Source organism: Pantherophis guttatus, chromosome 5 (assembly GCF_059756535.1).
Source record: "Pantherophis guttatus breed Tessera chromosome 5, ASM5975653v1, whole genome shotgun sequence".
Lineage (NCBI taxonomy): Eukaryota > Metazoa > Chordata > Lepidosauria > Squamata > Colubridae > Pantherophis > Pantherophis guttatus.
The window spans coordinates 84,956,545-84,976,831 of NC_142067.1; the positions used below are offsets into that span (position 1 = coordinate 84,956,545).

The window sequence follows — 20,287 nt, forward strand, 5'->3', positions numbered from 1 at the left end:
TTAAAAAAAGATGCAGTTCCCAGATCTACATTTCATCTAGGTTACAGCATCTCTGTCTGATATTTTAAAATAATATTATATATATAATATAATAGAAATAAAATAATCTGTTCAGATATCCAACATTAAGAGGTCTTCAAAACATAAATTAGAAAATAGTAGAATGGCATCAACTGCAGTTTCTCCAGTTTTACCTTTCCCACATTCTGCCTCAAAAGTGACCTGATAAAAGGAAGAAAAAAAATAATGATTAATAAAATTATGCTATCTATATAAGGGATGAGATAAAATGGAAGCCATAGAATTTTACTATCTTTTGCATCATTATTAATTTGTTATAAGAATCTAAATCCTACATATTCAACTACAATTATTTTATGTGATAACAGAATAATAAATGTTGCAGCTGTTGTTGTAGAAACTCTTTCTCTACTTTAGATTGTTAACTTCTGCTAAAGGAGGGTGAAGAAATTCCACAATCTTCACAAGGCTATCTATGATGGCTGCAGTACTTCTGAGATTCAGCTACTGCAATTATGCGGGATAGCCAGATAGGCAACAACTACAAACCGTTGTTCTTTTCTTGAAACAATAATCTGCTGTCATGTAGGAATGTTTCCAATACTATGTTAAGGCATTTCAAAAGCATACCACAATCTGTGTGAACTATCTATCAATAAAAAAGAAAAAAAATGATTATCTCATACAACTGTAAGTATCCCTGAATAACAACTGAAGTTTGTCCTAACACTTAAATGTCTTTGAATCTTTTGATTGGTTTTCCTCTCAGTCATCAAGAATACTTTCACAAGTTAAATATCTGGATTACATTAACAATCATTCATAATGAAATTTTAGAAAGCACATGATCTAAAGCACTCACAAAATAATGAACATTAACAATTTACTCATATTATAATTCATATTTATTTTCTGTTCTTGTAGCAATTGACTTAGTCAATCTTTCTACTGAAGATCATTTTCAAATTGTTTTTTTGCTATTTTGTGAATAACAGTTTTCATCTTTTAAGGAATAGCAAAGCAAAATACAAATAATTACAAGTGATCATTTCTAGTATGCAACTTATTTGACACACCCAGCCCTGTTGCACTCTGTACATAAGGCAAAACCCTGACAAGAGCTGTTTTTTTAAACCTTTAGCTTACATTCATAGCTGTTTCAGCCCCTGTGTGCACTTCAATCTGTCCAATCCTCCATCGTTCATCATTTCCCATATTCTGTTCCCAGGAAGGACTGCTAGTAGTGTTGCCTAGGAATACTTGAAGTTTTCCCACCCTTTCTCCTGTAAATTGATAACTAAAAATCAAACAATAAATGCTCTTTGGCTCCAGATGGGTGAGAAGAAGTTTCATACGCCCAATATCTCTCTTGTGACCAATGAAGGCTGGAACTGTCATGTAATATCCATCACCTAAAAACACACAGAAGGAAAATTACAACAAGGGGAAACAGTGTGACATTTGTTTCATCCTGAATGCTATTACTTCCCAAAAGTAAAAGGCCACAGCTGTTTAAGCAAAATAAATAAATAAAAATAAAATAAAATCAGATTCAACCCCGGATATCTCCAGTTAAATAAGATCAAAAAGCAAGGAACTGAAAGATTCTGTTCGTGACTCTGGAGAGCTGTTTGGATTAGATGAATGTTCTTATCTGAAATATGTTGTAGGTCAAGGGACTCCTTCATAAGTTAGAAATCTTTCCAGAGAGACTCAATATGGTACCAAGTTTTGATAATAAACCTCCAATCCTATGAATAAAAGCTGGTTTATTTTCCTGCTAATGAATACTTCATTAAATCAGGACATAATTAATTACCAAACTCATGATCTGCAGGATTCCAGTCAAAGTCATCATCTGCATCTTGTTGCCAAGCACAAGAACCTTGACCAAAGCTGCAGTCTACAACTGTGATGTCCAGAAACAGTGATTGACGTTCAGAGACAGAAAGACAAGAAAAATTAATCTAAAACTGCAACAATAAAACTTAATTTAAAATATAGTCAAAGAATTTTACCTACAATTTGTTATAATGTAACAAATGCTATAAACCCCAAATAAAAGTATACTGTTGCATAAGAAGCAATCATATCTCATGTAACTCAGATTTCTTTATCTTAGCAAGCCCCAGTCTGATCTCTTAGGGAAGAAAAATTCTCGTCTCCATTTGGTTGAAGTAAAGATACTTTTACTAAGAGACGCTGGCTGCAGTAAAGTCAGGCAAAAACTGAGTTTCCCACACAAAATGACAAAAACTATTTCCTTCAATCCTATCCCTCCCCCCCCCAACCAGTCCAAAACCAGCCAATGCAATACAGCCTGGACTTTTGGGGATCACTGGAGTGTTTCAGCTGCTAACTTTCCACACTCAGGGCAAACGGCCTTGAAGACGCCTTGGCACAAACTGATCCCATGGTGATCTGTTTTTTTTTCCCCAACTGTCATTCCCTTCCCGAATTCCCTCACAAAAATGAATACAGGTTTATTGCTGCCCATTGATTCTCTCCCCTCCCCCAGCCCCCTAGTCCTTTGATGGCAGGATGCCAGCAGGGTGCCAAGCTGAAGATGGTGGACTTGACACATTAGGTCAAATCATGCTGGCATTGGGGTGGTTACTTCAATCTTTTATTACTAGGGATTTTGGAAACAAAGTGCATTGTCTTGAAATGGGCTGCTTATAATTATCCCAAAATATTTTTAAAATATAACTAAGCAACAAAAAAAAGAAGAAGAGGAATATATCGATTGCACAATGACAACTTCAGGCCATGCACCATAATATGAATAATATGAAAGAGTATGCATGCATTTTATTATTTTTTAAAACTTTTATTTTAAGTTTGTCCACCTCCACACCAGTTTAATGTGAAGTAACACAATTTCAGATAGATGCTTGCTTAATATATTTTTGCTCGGTTTTATTTTTTTATTTATTTTTGCATAGAATAACATGCAATGAACCAAAGGAAGGATATACTTTCAAAAGCAGTTTTTTTAAAAAACAAAACAAAACAAAACTGATTTTACATTTTCAGGAATATTTTTAATAGAAAGTTCAACAGGTAAAAAGTGAAATGACAGACAAAAAGATAGAATTAAATATACCAGTGGTATACCTTAAAGAAAGCACAAGATTTAGTCAGTTGTCACCAACCTGATACCTTACAAACCAAGTGATAATTATGAAACTGAAGAAAGCCTTGAAAATGACTAGAAGCTTGTTTTTAAAAGCATATAAATTTTATAAACGTATCCAAATAAAATTTTGCTATCCTTAAATAGCTGTATCAGATTATCTCTGATAAATGTGATACATGACAAGATCATTTAAAGCAATTTTAATAAAATTAAACCAAACTTTAGCAGATCACAACTTACCTCCTAAATTAAAATTTGCTCACCTTGTATGTTTTCTTTTAAATCTGGAATTTTTTTGTATGCTATGTGAGGACCAAAAACAGCAGCTTCTTTGTCTAATTTATTAAAGGATACATTATTATTATCAATGCTAAACACACATACATTTTCCAGCAGAAAATTTCACATTATGAAGAATAACAGAAAAAGCATATAAGAAAACTCATCACAGAATGTATGTGCAATTGTAAATAAACCTTTATGGCTTTGTGCAATGGACCAACTCAGTTATCTGCAAATTATTCAGCATGGTTTTAAAAATGGAAACAAGTGTAGTGTGCAAGTCATCAAATAAGCCTGCCAATCATTATCATTGTTATGAATTTATACACAAATTATGCTTTCAGTTTGTTGTGTTTAGAGAAAATCCAAATCTTGGAGGGCATGAATCCAAAAACAAGAAGAGGTGTAGCACAATCAACTTTGGAAGATTCTCTTATTATAGCCAATCTCAATAAAAGTAATTTAATCATCCTATGGAGTTGATTTCTGTCTGGGCTACCTATTGGAGCTAACAAATTGCAACCATAGAGGATAGTAGGATGATGTGGAGGGGAGATCCATAGAAGGACCTGGTTATTTCTGCAGACAAAGAAGCTAAGTCAGATCTGCAAAGGTTATATTCAAACCTTTTAAGTTATGCAAGGCTGGGGTACACTTGAGGCAGAGTTTGATCTTCATAGGCCTGAGGAAATAGGCAGGTTCTGTTGACTGTTAGCAAGGCCCGTCTCTGTATTAGATGTATGTCTGTTGGCTAAGGCGACCCAGAAGTGACATGGGATTGGGTCTTGGCTATGATTAATTCCTCTTTGAGAAAAGGTTAGTTCCATGTCTGTTAAGAAAGTGGTGGTACACCCCATCCTCAAGAGGTTTCAGCCTTGCCATTACAAAAGGCCATTGTTGGACACATGGTATATTGTGATATTTTTCTTCCAATTTCTAACCTTCCCTTTTTAGGAACTTTTGAATGAGCTCTGGAGGGAGTGGAACAGGTGTGGTGCATCTGTCCTTGATTTTCTTGACCTCTCAGTGACTTTAGTACTGTGATGTCCTCTTACTCACACATGCATGTAACTGTAGTTTAGTGAGTTTATTAATATTCCCCACCAATTCCCTTCACCAAAAAAACCCAGAATTGTCCCAATTAAGTCTGGCCATGAGCAGACCAATGCTAGACCACAGAGCAATGGCCAAAGAGTCCACAAGGCACTTGAAAATTTCACAATCAAAATAAATCCACCAGGCAAACTTAAATCCACAACACAAGAGAATTCATGAGGCAAGAAAAGTCCAGAATTTCCAAAGCATGATCCAAGTCAAGACATGGCATCAATCCAAAGCAAGGCAGGAATCACAACAACCAGAAAACCCACAGCTAGGAAACAAAAACATTGTTCCCAGCATCACCTCCATCTGTCTGCTGTGCTAAATCAGTGCATCCAGGAGTGGGTTCCACTTACCTTCACTAGCGGTTCGCAGCGGGAGCACGCTCACTCGCTTCGCTCTCTCTCTCTCTCTCTCTCTCTCTCGCACTTCTGCACATGTGCAGAAGCTTCTGCGCATTTGCAGATTACCCATGATAATGTTGTGGTGGGTGGGTGGAGCCTCCCGTCAGTTTTACTACCGGTTCCATAGAACCGAACCGGCAGCAACCCACCACTGGGTGCCACCACTGGGTGCATCCCATCAAGAAGAGTGAGGCTTTCTCGTGAATAGTAGTCTGGCTGACTACTCACGTAGTCTGGCTGATTACTCTGTTCTTGCCTCTTCTCTGCCCTATGTGTTCTTGGATCAGCTGCAGAAGGCAATTCCTCATCTTCCTCACTGACTGGCTGCAGCTGCATATTTTCCCCAGCTGGAGCTTCAGCCAAATCCCTCACAGATGGTTGCTCAGAGCCATCAATCAGATCAGCTCCTGACATGCCAGGAACTGGTTCATCCTCCCGAGCTAACATCTAGAGCGGTATATGGGGAATCGTCCAGGGGAGTCATCATAAGTACCATCAATCATAGCATCCTTTTAAACCAACTTTGGGGGTTGGTGTGGGAGGCATTCGTGCCTTAGTCATTCCTAGATAGTTTACAGCAATGTGCTCTACATGGTATTGCCCATGAACAATATTCAGAAGCTGCAGTTTTGTTTTGCTTTATTTTATTACTTATTTAATTTAATTTAATTTTATATTATTTGATTTCTATGGTCGCCGATCTCAGTCAATGAGATGGTGCTCTACAAGCTACACTGGCTATCAGTATGCTTCTGAATGCAATTCAAGATGCTGGTGGTTACCTTTAAGTCCCTTCATGGATCAGGCCCAGATTACTCAAGGGACCATCTCTCCAGTGGTGTCTACCCATCCTGTCTGACAGAATAGGTATGCTCCAGATTCAGTTTGTGAGACAGTGTCAGGACCCTGGAAGAAAACTTTTTCTGCACTCAATGGAGTATCATCTCCTCAGAAATTAGACTTGCCTTGACCATGCTGGTCTGGGATAGGGCACTAAAATGTGGATTTCCCATCCTCTGGTAGAATGGGTGAGCCCATATCATTCATGGCTTGTTTGAGTGGTTGTGAGGTTTTCAGCTGCTACTTTTATGTTGTTTTTGTTATTTTAAACTCTGATTGTTAATTGTTTTTTATTCTAATAGTGAGCAACCTCATGTATATGAAATGGTAGCATATAAATTTACGAAATAAATTAAAAAAACCTGAGAGGCCAGGCTCACACATCATTATCTGGTGGCATTAATCACATTCATCTCTCTTAAACATTTTTTTCCAGATGACCAACACAAAAGAGAAAGCAGGATCAAGATGTCTTTGTTTTTTTGGAGACCACCAGATAAATACTTTCTCTATGCTCCAGTGGTGAAATTCAATTTTTTTTACTACCGGTTCTGTAGGCGTGGTGTGGCTTGATGGGTGTGGCAAGGGAAGAATACTGCAAAATCTCCATTCCCACCCCACTCCAGGGGGAGGATATTGCAAAATCTCCATTCCCACCCCACTCTGGAGTCAGCCAGAGGTGGTAATTGCCGGTTCTACAAACTACTCAAAATTTCTGCTACCGGTTCTCCAGAATCTGTCAGAACCTGCTGGATTTCACCCCTGCTATGCTCCCAACATCTGTGACTGATGAATCTCTTGTTAACAAATTGGCAACACAGTCCTGGTATCAGTTTCCATGAACTATTGTAGATGGCTATTCATTTTCTATTCAGCTGGTTTCTGTTGCCTGATTTTTGTTAAATTCTCAGCATCAAAATTACCTCAGAACATAATTTTGGAATGAGATCTGAGGGACCCTGACACTGGAATGTTAAATACCACACAAAATAAATCTTTAAGGCAGGATCTGTTAAAAATTTGATCAAATTACTTACTAACAGTTTGTCCAGGTAAATAAATAAAAATTAGACTCTTTGATGGAATATGATACAGAAACAGTAAAATAATTATTGGCAAACATACAGACCAAACCTGCCCTTTGGGTAGGGCAAAATATCTCATCCAAACCTCATTTAAACATACTGTATCAATTGCTATTTTACACAGCCTGTTTTTCAGTACAAGTTTTATTTAAGAAAATGAGAATTTTTCTTTTTTTCTGTTTTTCTCTCCTACTGACTGGCTAGAAGGGATTTATTCATATATATTTGTTTATTTATTCTATTTATATATCTGCCTATCTCATGTGTGGCTATAATCCTCTGGTTCAAAGACATTTTGACCCATATAAGGAAGAAATCCTAGAACATATCTGGCAGAAATATAAAGTCATGAGCCTTAGCAAAGCCAGGTTATGTACACATCTGTCTCCTTTAAAAAAAAACAACAATTAACAAGATGCTCTGATCTGCCTTCATCTTTAGCAGTAGTGGAATCCAGCACCTGAGACGTAGGTCAGATTGTTACTGCACACCCACTGTTTCTTTGTGAGTGGCTAAATATTAAAATTCATTTTTAAAAGCTACTTTGCTCCTTTTGCTGCAAGTATATTGCCTCTGAGGTTGTGGTCACTATAACGTATGATCTGTTCTCAGCTTTGTTGAAGCAGCCATCAAAGTCCATTCACATACTTCTGGCAATTGCCATAAGGGACATGGAAAACCAATGGGTGTATTGAGACAAAAATAATATATTGGCATTATGGGAATAGGTATAGAGGAACTTTGTGGTTGTGCTCTCTCCCCCCACCTCTCCTGCAGCTATCTGCAAAGTTTCATTTCAGACTGATCATGATTTAATACCCACTTACCATAATGGCTATTATAGCTATAGTCTTAGGATATGAGGAGCGGTCCCCAACTTTTCTGGCTCCATGGACTGGCAATGGAGGCTGGTGGAGGAGTAGAAGATGGTTTCATGCATGCAACCTAATCCCATGCATGCACAAATGAAGCCCGCTGCTCCCTCAGCCTGGTTCCCAACTGGCCCCAGACCGGTACCATCCACAGAATGGGAGTTGGGTTCCCCTGCTCTAGAGTACAAAATACTAACTTATATGAGATTTAAAGAATGTAATATATAATAAAGGCATAATATTGTGTTCCCTTATTTGGTAGGATCTATTTACCAATTTTATGTTTAAAGTCCTTTGCCTTTAATTTATTGGATGAGTGCTATCAAAAACTGCCATAAACATGGATTTGGGGGGATAAAGTAACACTTACAAAATACATCTCCCCTGAGTTTCTTTTCATGGACAGTCTGGTTTTTGAGGTATTCAATTTCTCCTTCTTCTTCAACACTTTCTTGTTCTATTGTTTTTCTGTCTTTTCTGATGTCTTCAGTGCTTTCCCCCCATTTACTGAAGGTACTCTCTGGATACAAGTCATCTTCATAATCTAAAGGACTCACATGAGCTTTAGATGCTGGGATTGTATTTTTTATGTCATCATGCTTTTTTGCACTTTTCTTGTAAAGAAGCAGTTTCTTGAATTTCTCTTTGGTAATGCCAGACATTCTGTGAATTGCTTTCACTGAATTTTCATGAGCAACTAGGAAAAAAGAAATAACAAAAGGTGTCCAAATTATCACACACATAGTAAAACCATTCCATCTTGAATTTGGAACAATCTGACATTGGGACACCTCAATTTCTCTAAAATCCTGATGTCTGTAGTTCAAATATGGATGGAAAAAAAAAATATGGATGGGAAAAAAAAAAGAAAAAAAAGAGATGGTAGTGTTTTCTGTAACTTATTTTTGAATATTTCTTATGTTCTTCTTTTGACTTAAATTGTAACTATGAAGGAAAATATTCATTACCTATATAAAATCAAAATGAGCATATACTTCTATGTTTTTAAAAAATCTAATATGCAGTATTCAAAATTTAATATGAGAGAAACAATAGCATGGCTTTCCACATTTCAGTTTCAGTAGTAGTAGTAGTATGGATTCAATATTATTGATTAGTAATACTGTATTCATTGCATGAAGCATTAACTACAGTTTTTAGGAAGAGAAAACCTGAATAAAAACAAATGCATCTGCCCATCTTATGGATAATATATTCAAATTTCTTTTATCCAGATGTCTACATGCCAATGTTATGTTAATAGTTACTTTAAATTCTTTTCCTCCAGTAATCACACATATCTCCATCCTATGGATATGTTCAAATTACTTTTATTCAGATGTCTATATGACAATATATATATATATATATATATTTAAATTTGATTTATATGCCGCCCTTCTCCGGAGACTCAGGGTGGCTTTCAATGCGTTAAGCAATAGCCTTCATACTTTTGTATATTTATACAAAGTCAGCTTATTGCCCCCACAAACTGGGTCCAAAGGATGGAAGGCTGAGTCAACCTTGAGCCTTGGAGAGATTCGAACCAGCAGTAAATTGCAGGCAGCTGTGTTAATAACAGGGTGCGTAGACCACTGTACTATCAAGGCGCTTATATAATATAATGTTAATGTTTAGTCCACTTGAATTCTTTTTCTGAGAGAGAGATGTTATAAGAGGTAAAGGTAAAGGTGAAATCGCACCTCGCACAGTGGTGAAATGCAAATTTTTTTGCTACTGGTTCTGTGGGCATGGCTTGGTGGGACGGGTCATGTGACAGGGTGGGCGTGGCCAACTTAAAAACTTTTTAAAAGCATTTTTTACTACCTATTCGCCCGAACCGGTAGTAAAAAAAATGCTTTAAAAAATTTTAAAAAAAGGTTCCGACAATCACGAGCACAGCTGATTGACAATCAGCTGTGCATGATCGTCGGAACCTTTTCTTTACTTTTTTAAAGCATTTTTTTACTACCTATTCACCTGAACCGGTAGTAAAAAATGCTTTTAAAAAGTAAAAAAAAAGTTCTGATGATCACGCGGCACAGCTGTGATCGTCGGAACCTTTTTTTACTTTTTAAAGCATTTTTTTACTACCAGTTCACCTGAACCGGTAGTTTTTATCACTACCGGTTCGCCTGAGCCAGCGCGAACCAGTAGCATTTCACCCCTGCCCTCGGTCATATGTGCTAGTCATTCCTGACTCTAGGGGGCGGTGATCATTTCTGTTTCAAAGCCAAAGAGCCAGCACTGTCGGAAGATGTCTCCATGGTCATGTGGCCCACATGACTAAACACCAGAGGTGGATGGAACGCTGTTACCTTCCCACCAAAGGTGGTCCCTATTTTTCTACTTGCATTTTTTATGTGCTTTTGAACTGCTAGGTTGGCAGAAGCTGGGACAAGTAATGGGAGCTCATCCCGTTACACACCACTAGGTATTCGAACCACTGAACTGCCAACCTTTCGATCGACAATTGCTAGCCAATTGTAAAACAAAGAAAAAGATAGCACCTAGCAGGAAATTAAGGCCATTTCTAAACAACTTTGTAGATAACCCTCTCTAGTATAAAATATACCCAAGATAATTGCTCTAGGCTATTTTTATGTTTTGCAGATCTATTCCTTGTTTTCCTTTTTTAGCAATAGCAATAGCACTTAGACTTATATACCGTTTCACAGTGCTTTACAGTCCTCTCTTTTTCTTGCATATATGATACAGTAATCCAAATAACTGAGCAGAGCTGCAATTTACTAAAATTAATTAGCAATAGACGAGCTTTTTAACAAAGTCCCAGGCTGGGGGTGGGGTCATATCAATTTCAAAGACAGCAATTGCCTTCCCAGGAATTTCTCTATTGAGTTCTTGTGCACTTGCAAGATTATATAACCACAAAAGGATTGCATTTTCTAGTAATCCCCTGAAGAAGAAATGGGAAAAAACACTTTCCCAATAATTGAACTTTGCTTTTTATATTTCATAGGCAATATAAAAACGATTTGTTGGTGAAGGCTGGGGAAGCAAGCACCCTGAGGCTCAACTTTCATGCCTTCAAAAGACCCAATGGCTTAGGGCCCCAATAGGAGGCATAGGAGAGAAATAATACAAATAGAATAATCTAGTTTACTCTTTCAGTAAAGGAAAACCTGATCCCAGTGTTGTCCTCTTAATTTTGGAGCTCAAAAAATGTAAAAAAACCAAAAACCAAAAACAACAGCCAGCTCATTTTGCTTGAGCTGATTCCTTTAATGTCTTTGTATGGGCTCTAACCCACTGTTTTAAACATAAAAGAAGAGTAGAATATCCTTCATCTGAAATCTGAAAATGCCTAGATTTTTTAAAATTTGTGAAAAATATTGGAATGAGACTATATACATATACATATACATGTACATACATATACATATACATACATACATACATGCATACATACATACATACATACATACATACATACATACATACATATATATATATATATATATATATATATATATATATATATATATATATATATACATACCACTGTTCTTCAACTTACCTGAGCATTCAAAACCATTGCCTCTATAGCCCAGTTTACATTTACACTTGAAGGAACCTTGAATGTTCAGGCATTCTGCATACAAGTTACATTTTGGTGTACTTGCTATACATTCATTTATATCTAAAAAGGGAAATGTTAAGTAAAATGTATTACTGAAGTTGGAAATTGAAAATAAAGCAATTTTTTTACACTGTGAAAAGATACAGCTAATTCTTGCGTACAGATATGAAATGCTGGTTGTTGTTACTGTTAACTTCTCGTTTAATAAAATACTAGTCCTTACCTTTCTATAGTTTTCCTCATTTAGTGCTCAGCAAGTACAAACTTCCTTGGAGTAGTTATGTAGATGCCTATGAGAAGTCTACAAATAACATGTACACGTAATAGCTTTTACAGATTATAATCTCCACTGCATGTTAAAGATGAATAAGTGTTGTTAGAAGAAATATCCTTCTGGGTTCAGCTCCAAGTGGGGAAAAAGAAACTGGAAACATGGAGACCTCTTGGAAAGATGGTTTAAAGGTGGACAGGATCACATGGTTTGAGTTCCTGAACAGAAAAGGGTCCGAGACGCAGTGAGTCCCCAGGTTTTATACCCTCTCTGGCTTTGAACTTCCTGAGGCCCAGAAAGAGTATCCTGATTGGTTGTCAGACTCCCAGGGGATAGGGGTCTTAGCTAGCCTTGCTGGCTGATGTAATCTTCCCAGGTGCCATGTGGTGAGTTTCTGTTGCTAGATGAGTTCTATTGTGTTAGTTTCTGTTGCTGGATGGGTCCTATTGTGTTGCAGATGATGGTCCATTGACAAAGATTGAGTTTCTGCCTCTGGCCCATTGACAAAGGGGGGGGGCAAGAAGGTGAGAGCTGCTTTGTCTTTTAAAATATGCTTCTCCATTTCTCATCCAGGGAAACATAATATTCTGCCTTTTTAATATTTCCTAAAATATTTAATTCTTCTAGGAAAGGGGTGGATGCTAACTTCCTACAGTGTCATAGATATTTTGCTCTTCCAGTACTAACATGATTTATACATTTATACATTGGTCTAAAAAAAAACCCTGAAAGCCATTTTTATAAATATTTAGGTGCACTTTTCCCACCTACTGTATACAGGAAGTTCTGAAGGTACAAACCTAATGGAGCCTGCCCATTAGGTTCATAAGTCAAAAAATTCATCAAATGAATCAGACTCAATTTTACAAATTTTTAAAATCAAATTCATTAATTGAATCAAATGGCTCATTAAATAAACAAAGATCTGACTTACTATTTCCTCCCATTCGTTAATTGATCGCTGCCATCCTTAACTGAACTGAGAGGCTTTCCAGCCACCTATCAGCCGTTTCTGGTACAGCCTTGGGCTGAGGAGCTAAATTGCCTCCAAGCAGGCTCGCACAGCTCTCCGTTTACAGTTGCTTTTTTTTTTTAAAAAAAAAAAACATTTGCTGCTAATCAGCTCAAGCTTCTTCAGACAGCTGGGGGAGGGGATGTAATTTACAGAACTCTCCGATTGCAGTTGCTTTAAAAAAAAAATCACTTGCCATTAGCATCAAGAGTGCCAATCAGGCACTCAGAGGGAGGTGGGGAAGGGGTTTTACAGAACTCTTGGCTTGCAACAGTAACAGAGATGGAATGGAACTTGAGATCATCTAGTCCCATGATGGTGAACCTATGGCACATGTGCCAGAGGTGGTAAGCAGAGCCCTCTCTGTGGGCACGCGCGCCATTGCCCCAGCTCAGTCAGCTGGTCGTCGGGTATCCGAGGCACGCATGCGCTCCGGCCAGCTGATTGTTGGGTTTCTGAGGTGCGCATGCACGCCAGCCAGCTGATCATCAAGTTTCTGGTGCTCTGGTGTGCATGCGCCTTCCGGTTTGGGCACTCTGTGCCTAAAAGTTTCGCCATCACTGATCTAGTCTAACCCACTGTTCTCACAAGAGAGTATTTCTGATAAATGCCTATCCAGTCTCTTCTTAAAAGCTTCCACTGAGGGGGAACCCACAACTTCTGGAGGCAATTTAAATTTAAAATCTACAAACTACAATAATATACACTAATCTCCAAAATAAAAGCAAGGAAACATTGTTATAGAATGCTTTGTGTAGATGCTGGCTAGCATTTCTACAAGCAGTTTCAAGGCAAATGCAAACAAACTTTATCTTTGCAAAGTACTGTACTTATAAGCACAATAGTTTGCAAAGTATAGTACTTAAAAAGCAGAGCAGTTCCCAAAGTGCTTACAAACAGTACAGTACTATAGAATAACAAAAAAAGAATATTTTAAAATAGTTATAGAAGCAATTCTAGTACTCAATTCTAGCACTAGTCCTCAAGCCCACACAGCACCAAAAAAGCCACCAAAAACTAAAAGAAACTCGCTGCCGAGCCAGCTGCAAAATCACCGGATCTTGGCCATGTGACCAGGGACAAAAAAAAATGTCGGCTTCATAGCCGCTGCTGCAACAGTGACTGAATCCAAGTCACATGGCTACAGAGGCCTCTTTTTGATCGCAGTTTTGAATTTCTAACATAAGTACCCTTTCTGAATAAATTTATTCTTGTGAAAATTTGCTAAATAAACCTTTGTACCTGGGGGATTATCTGTATTTACTGTACTTTGTGCCTTGTTTTTAACCATGACCTATGGCTATTCCTGGCCCAGATTCTTACAGTAATGAGGGACAGGTGCCAAACATTCATCTAATTCAGAATGGAAAACTTTGAGCCCACTATTCCACAGGCAGGAGAAAAATGCACAATGTGAACCTTGATTTAAGGACAATGCTAGTAATTCATAGAAACATCTGTTTAAGTAAGTTTTCTACAAGATATGGGAAAACCATTTTTTAAAAAATCTCAACAACTGCTAAATATCAGGTTTAAGTCCTATTCATAGCAAAATCCAAGTTCACTTATCAGCCAAACAAAGCCAAATTGCATAATATATTTTTGTTAAGAGAAATAATTTGCAGCTATTGATTTTAAACATATTTGTTGAACAACTGCTGGACATCCTACTATCTAGTAGATTTCAGTTACTCAAAGCGTTATGATTCAGAATGTGGCAAATGTTTCTCCATTATGTAGAAGAGAGCTTTAACTCATCAAGCCTATGGATAATTGAAGTTTTCTGTGTAATTTTGGCATTTTCTACCTCTGATTACAACAGAGAGGTCTATTTTCCACAGGGGAGTGGGAATATTGTGTGGCTAACACCTCTAGTCAGAAGCACAGCAGTTGCAGCATTGTGTATGATTTGGAACATAATGCTGTTGCATTGAAACAGACTATTTTAATGCAATTCATTAAATCCACCATGTTTGTATTCAGGTTTGTTTGGAAGCCAGAAAAATGATGTATCTGTTTTAAGACAGGCTGTGCTTGCTTATGCATCTTCCAAGCCATATTTATAAAATCATTTTTGAAACATGTACAGCCCTCCTTAATGGAAGTTCCTTCTGAGATTTTACTTTTTATTGTCATTAGTTATTACATAACTTCTGAATAAATTCAGAAATTCTGAATAAAATCAAAATCTGAAGGGACTTCTGGCATCAGTTAAAGATGTATCAGTCTTCCCATAATATAGGCAGAAGCAAATTTAATCCTTACCTACACAGTCATATCTGCCATTCAGGTGTTTCAGTTCATATCCAATCTGGCATTTGCAATAAAAACTTCCAAATGTGTTGATACATCTTCGACTGAAAGAACAAACTGCTCTGCCAGTGGCACATTCATCAATATCTATTACATGAAGATGAAATCTTGTGAGATCAGAAAATGAGCAAACACAAGCCTAATTGTCATGGTTACTTACTAATTTAATTTTTTTTTTTATTTATTTACCTACGGCATAAGATAGTCAGGGAAATCTACAAATGCTAAACACAATGCAGTTCTAACAGCCTTAATTGCTAACTTTGTTTAAAAATTAAATGTCACCTTTCAGGTTAAATTTTTCTTAGCAACTAATTAATTAAGTTGACTTACATAAAACACATTTCAACCAGTATGTTTTAAAATGGAAGCCAGATTCACTTAACAACTATGGCAAAAAAAGTCGTAAAATGGAGCAAAAGTCACTGAACTGTTTTGCTTAGCAGCAGAAATGTTGGACTCAGTTATGGTCATAAATTGAGGACTACATGTAATTTGTCCTTCAATGGCATATTTACTGTTCAGCAGTTGAACTAAATATCCACATGGGCTTATTGTATGATTCCTAAAAACATTCTCAATTCATGAATTCCATATGCATCTTGCTTTTGCAGCTATATGTTAAGGCAGCAATCCTCCAGAGCCATGCTTCCAAGCTGATGAATTTGCTGCTTGAAAGTTTATGAATATCTGTAGTTTCTGATAAACTTTATTTCCTGTGTTGTCAAATTTCTCCTAGGCTCTACAATGTCTCCAGAGTCTGTTATGCTGAGGAAGTGCCTTTTCTCTTCAGGAAAAAAAAAATCTTCCTCACTTCTTGTATATCTAGATTTCACAGTTTAAGGCCCAGGCCATATGCAGCCCCTGTCAAAGCTTCAGAAACAACTCCCACTGTCCTTCCAAAGGTTGCTGCCAAATCATCAATTTTAGTGCAAGAAAAAGGGAACATTAAGAAATATGGAGAAATAATCATATTAACTGTATGTAATCGATGTCACAAAAGAAACCATTAACCCCAACCTTGGCTAGTTCATTTGCAAGGATGATTCAGTAGGAAAATACAGTTCAACATGCTAAGAAAATCTAGAGGTTTTCAAACATCCAACAGCACCCTTGATTATATACAGGCTTTTAATAGCTTTTTCTTAAAAGGTTGATATGGGCTGGAGATAGTATTGCCAGAGGAGAGACTGTTCATATCATTGCTTTTAAAATGTACAGTTGAAGGAATAAATATACTCTACTATTGAAGATCAGTAATACTGAACTTTTAAACTCCTGAGAAAATACACAGATGTATGTCTTCCTTGGCTTCCTCTGCTACGTGGGGATATCCCCATATAGCAGAGGAAGCCAAGTAAATAGCTATTTACTTTTATGTTTCTTCTAATGTAGCCAACTTTCAGTACTATCTAACAAAGTGGGCAGAAACATACAGCCATTCCATCCAAATACACAAAAAATAACATTAGTTTGATTATTTATGTACAACTTCAAATAATTCAATTTTCTACCTTAGTCAATTACCTTAATTATTACCTTAGTCTTTGGGTTAATTATATTTATTTTCAGATATATGCTGTCATTGCATTATCCAATCTGCCTTACATTTACTGCAAAGAATTTGTATTATTAGCAATAGCATAACATCATCTGCATTTAAAAACTTATATATATTCGCAACATACCCCTAATGTCACAACAAGAATTATTTATACAGAGGTTATTATTTGTTAAGCAGAGGAAAAGAACATCATACATATACTTGTCTTATTCTCGCATCAATATTGTATTATTCATTAAGCAGGACATTTGACTGGTCAATTATGCAGCATCAAATTGTTATTAACTCTAGTGCACCCTGTAATTAACACAGCTGCCTGCAATTTCTGCTGGTTCGAATCTCTCCAAGGCTCAAGGTTGACTCAGCCTTCCATCCTTTCTAAGGTAGGTGAAATGAGGACCCAGTTTGTGGGGGCAATAAGCTGACTTTGTATAAAACATACAAAAGAATGAAGGCTATTGCTTAACGCATTGTAAGCCGCCCTGAGTCTCCGGAGAAGGGCGGCATATAAATCAAATTAAAAAAAAAAAAAAAACTCCTAGCACCACACACACATATATATTCATAACACAATCTGTCCCTAACCTAGTCCTTCAGGTCTTTCAATTGTACATGTTTGCCATGTTACTTATCAATGGGCATGATTAAATCATAAGTTTTATATGTAAATCATAAGTTTTAAATCATAAGGTGATTTTAATTGGGAGATTTTAATTGATTATTTTAATAGTCATTTTTATTGTTTTCATCGTTTTAATTTTTGTGAGCCGTCCCGAGTCCTTTGGGAGAAAGGCAGCATATAAATATAATAAAATAAATAAATAAGTTTGAAATATCAGTAGATCTTTTTCTAAGCAGAAATTCATCTGTTATAATTCTCACTCATTTGTTGACCAAAAGCCTAGCCAAATTTTATGAATACTCTTGTCATTCCCACCCATCTATTTATCTCACTTAAGTAATTTTTCCCCAAACTCATCTCTGTTACTTCTGTTATCACCATTCACTGGAATGCAATATACACGATTACCATGTTACATATGCCAATGATCCTAAATACATACTGTAACAGCTTTATAGTCCACATATTCAAGTAAAGCATACTGTAGTTTTACCCCAAACATTGTCTGTATCCAGGATAATACTGTGCAACTCAACATAGTGCTGCCTGCATCTCACCAACCAAGAGCATGCAGTATGCTGACATATACTTGGGATGTGCACTATAAGGGTTAATATTACTATGTGCAATATTAGGGTTAATATTTATTCTAGAATTAAAGTTGCTATTTCTTCCATCTTTATATGAAGCACATGCCAGATTTTGAGAAATGTTTGGAATAATAGTATCATTAAAACAACTAACATACCTATGCAGGTTTTTCCATTTGGCGCTAGCTGAAGTCCACTTGACGGACACAAGCATCGCACATCATCTTTCACTTCTTCACAACCATATTGGCAATTCACCATGGTGCATGTTCTGGAATCTTTTAAAGCATATTATTTATTAACATCTACATAACTAGAAATACCTACTTTAGAAAATTATGCTTACTAAAAGGAGTATTTTAAAGTCTGTTTAATAGAAAAACATTGGGATGCACAAATCAGCATCTTTGTATCTTTTAATTGCTATTTTGACTGTTGCCATTCCTATTACCAAAACGACACACGTTTGTTAAAGTTAGCGCACACTGATAAAGGCTTCAAAATAACTATATTTTTAATTTTTAGATAGCTAGAAAGCTCTAGGCACAATACAAAATGGTGGTGACCTATCAATCCTACATGGATTGTTATGTACCTGAACCACTATACCTGATATGTACCAGAAGCACATTATCTGAATCTTACACTGAATGCTCTTTCCAGGTGCTGCTGTACATAAAGTTAGGCAAGTAAGATCAAAGGGTACAGACTTTTTGGTCATGCCATCAGATGCACAAAGCACTCTATCTAGAAAACTGCTGCAGGTTTTGATTTGTTTTTATAGCGTCACATGAATACCCCTTTGATGGCATGATCGTGCAGTGGTTAGAATGCAGTATTGCAGGCTGACCGCTTACTGCCAGGAGTTTGGTCCTGACCAGCTGAAGGTGGACTCAGCCTTTCATTGTTCCAAAGTCAGTAAAATGAGGATCCAGATTGTTGGGGACAATATGCTGATTCTGTAAACTGCTTAGAGAGGGCTGTAAAGCACTATGAAGTGGTATATAAGTCCAAGAGCTATTGCTATTGCTATTTTATTAGATTGTTCTGTTCTTTGTGTTTGAAAACTATTTTTAGTCATCCCTTTATTTGCTACACTGAATTTATTGATCTGTATAACTGCTGCTTCTATGATTTCTCAAGTTTAACTCTGAATTAGATACGTTGATGTAAATAGTTTAATAGATACGTACAATTTACATTTTTTACATTACAGCCATTCAATATGTATTTTTAGATAGGAATTATAATATTCCCTGGTTGCCCTGGCAACTCATCTCTCTGTATACCTTTTTCCCCTGCATGCCTTTGAAAGCCCACCTGACATTTCATCCTGCAGCATTTTGTTTCACGTTTCATTTAGATTCATGAGAAAAAACAACTTTTCTGTCACTATCTAAGAAAAGTAAAGTAAAATTGCTAATAAAAACTTGTTGATACCACAAATAATTTATTGAGCATTTCCATGGCTTATGCTTCATTTTCAACATTTATTGAAAGCCAACAATTGGTTCAAACTTTGTGCTTTAGCCCTTCCTAATTTTTCTCGATTCTACTATACAGGTACATTACAAATGTAAAGTGGAAAAAAATGGCAGGATCAAATGTTTAAAAATATGTTCAAAACCCCGCATTTGTTTTTTCCTTCTCTCAAGCTCAGGAAATGCTTTGAAGACAGCTAAAATGTCTGATTTAGCATAGCATGGTTTTTCTATATGCAGTGGAAAATGAGCAGAACTAAAGAAATAAGTCCATGGTTTGCCTCCTAAAGGTACACATTAAATAACTTGTAACATCACCAACACTGCCATCACAATCATTTCCATATAATACCTACAACATAGATTTAACCCCAAATCTCAAGTTAATATTGATACTTACTGGCACAGGTGCCATCTGGCATGAGCATGTACCCATTTAAACAATAGCATTTGTAGCTTCCGTGAGTGTTCATGCATCTGTGTTCGCAAACATGTGGCTTTAATCCACATTCATTGATATCTGCAGAAATAATTAGAATAATTGAGTTTAGACATCTACGGAGGGAAATTGCAATGCACTCTACATGGGGCTGCCCTTGAAGAGCATCCGGAAGCTCCAGTTGGTGCAAAATGCAGCAGCCTGCATGGTTTTGTGCAGACCCCAGTGTGCACATGTATCACCTTTCCTGCGGGAGCTGCATTGGCTGCCGATTTGCTTCTGGGTGCAATTCAAGGTGTTGGTTGCCACCTTTAAAGCCCTTCATGGCTTGGGACCATGATATCTAAGGGACCATCTCTTGCCGGTTACATCTACCCAACCCATCAGAGCAGGGAGGCAGGGAATGTTGAGTATCCCATCCCCTAAGGAGATACACCTGGTGGGACTCAGAAGAAGGGCCTTCTCAGTGGTGGCCCCCTCTCTCTGGAACATCATCCCCACAGAGATTCAAATGGCTCCACTCTGGCACTCTTCCGGAAGGCACTGAAGACCTGGTTCTGCCAGCAGGCCTGGGGAACCCAGAGCGGGATGGAGCCCATTAAATGGCTCGTGTGAGGTGCTGTTGCCGGAGCGGGGGGTGGGGGGTGATT

At 37.1% G+C, this 20,287-nt stretch overlaps 1 protein-coding gene across 13 annotated transcripts in view; it reads right to left on the minus strand.

Moving 5' to 3' along the window:
• Window positions 1-26: 26 nt before the first annotated feature.
• The window catches only part of EGFL6 (EGF like domain multiple 6), a 50,455-nt gene continuing 30,194 nt past the window's right edge, over window positions 27-20,287 (minus strand). For 9 of the 13 annotated variants that reach the window (XM_087895273.1, XM_087895277.1, XM_034435279.3 and 6 more), the window contains 9 exons: window positions 19,599-19,718; window positions 17,876-17,995; window positions 14,894-15,028; window positions 11,283-11,405; window positions 8,115-8,441; window positions 3,424-3,495; window positions 1,841-1,930; window positions 1,168-1,433; window positions 27-222 (listed from right to left, as the gene is read on the minus strand). In XM_087895273.1, the coding sequence (XP_087751399.1) occupies window positions 112-222; window positions 1,168-1,433; window positions 1,841-1,930; window positions 3,424-3,495; window positions 8,115-8,441; window positions 11,283-11,405; window positions 14,894-15,028; window positions 17,876-17,995; window positions 19,599-19,718 (1,364 nt within the window). In that variant the 3' untranslated portion in view covers window positions 27-111. The remainder of the gene's footprint in view (window positions 223-1,167; window positions 1,434-1,840; window positions 1,931-3,423; window positions 3,496-8,114; window positions 8,442-11,282; window positions 11,406-14,893; window positions 15,029-17,875; window positions 17,996-19,598; window positions 19,719-20,287) is intronic. The other 4 variants (XM_087895280.1, XM_087895279.1, XM_087895282.1 and 1 more) reach the window with 2 other exon arrangements.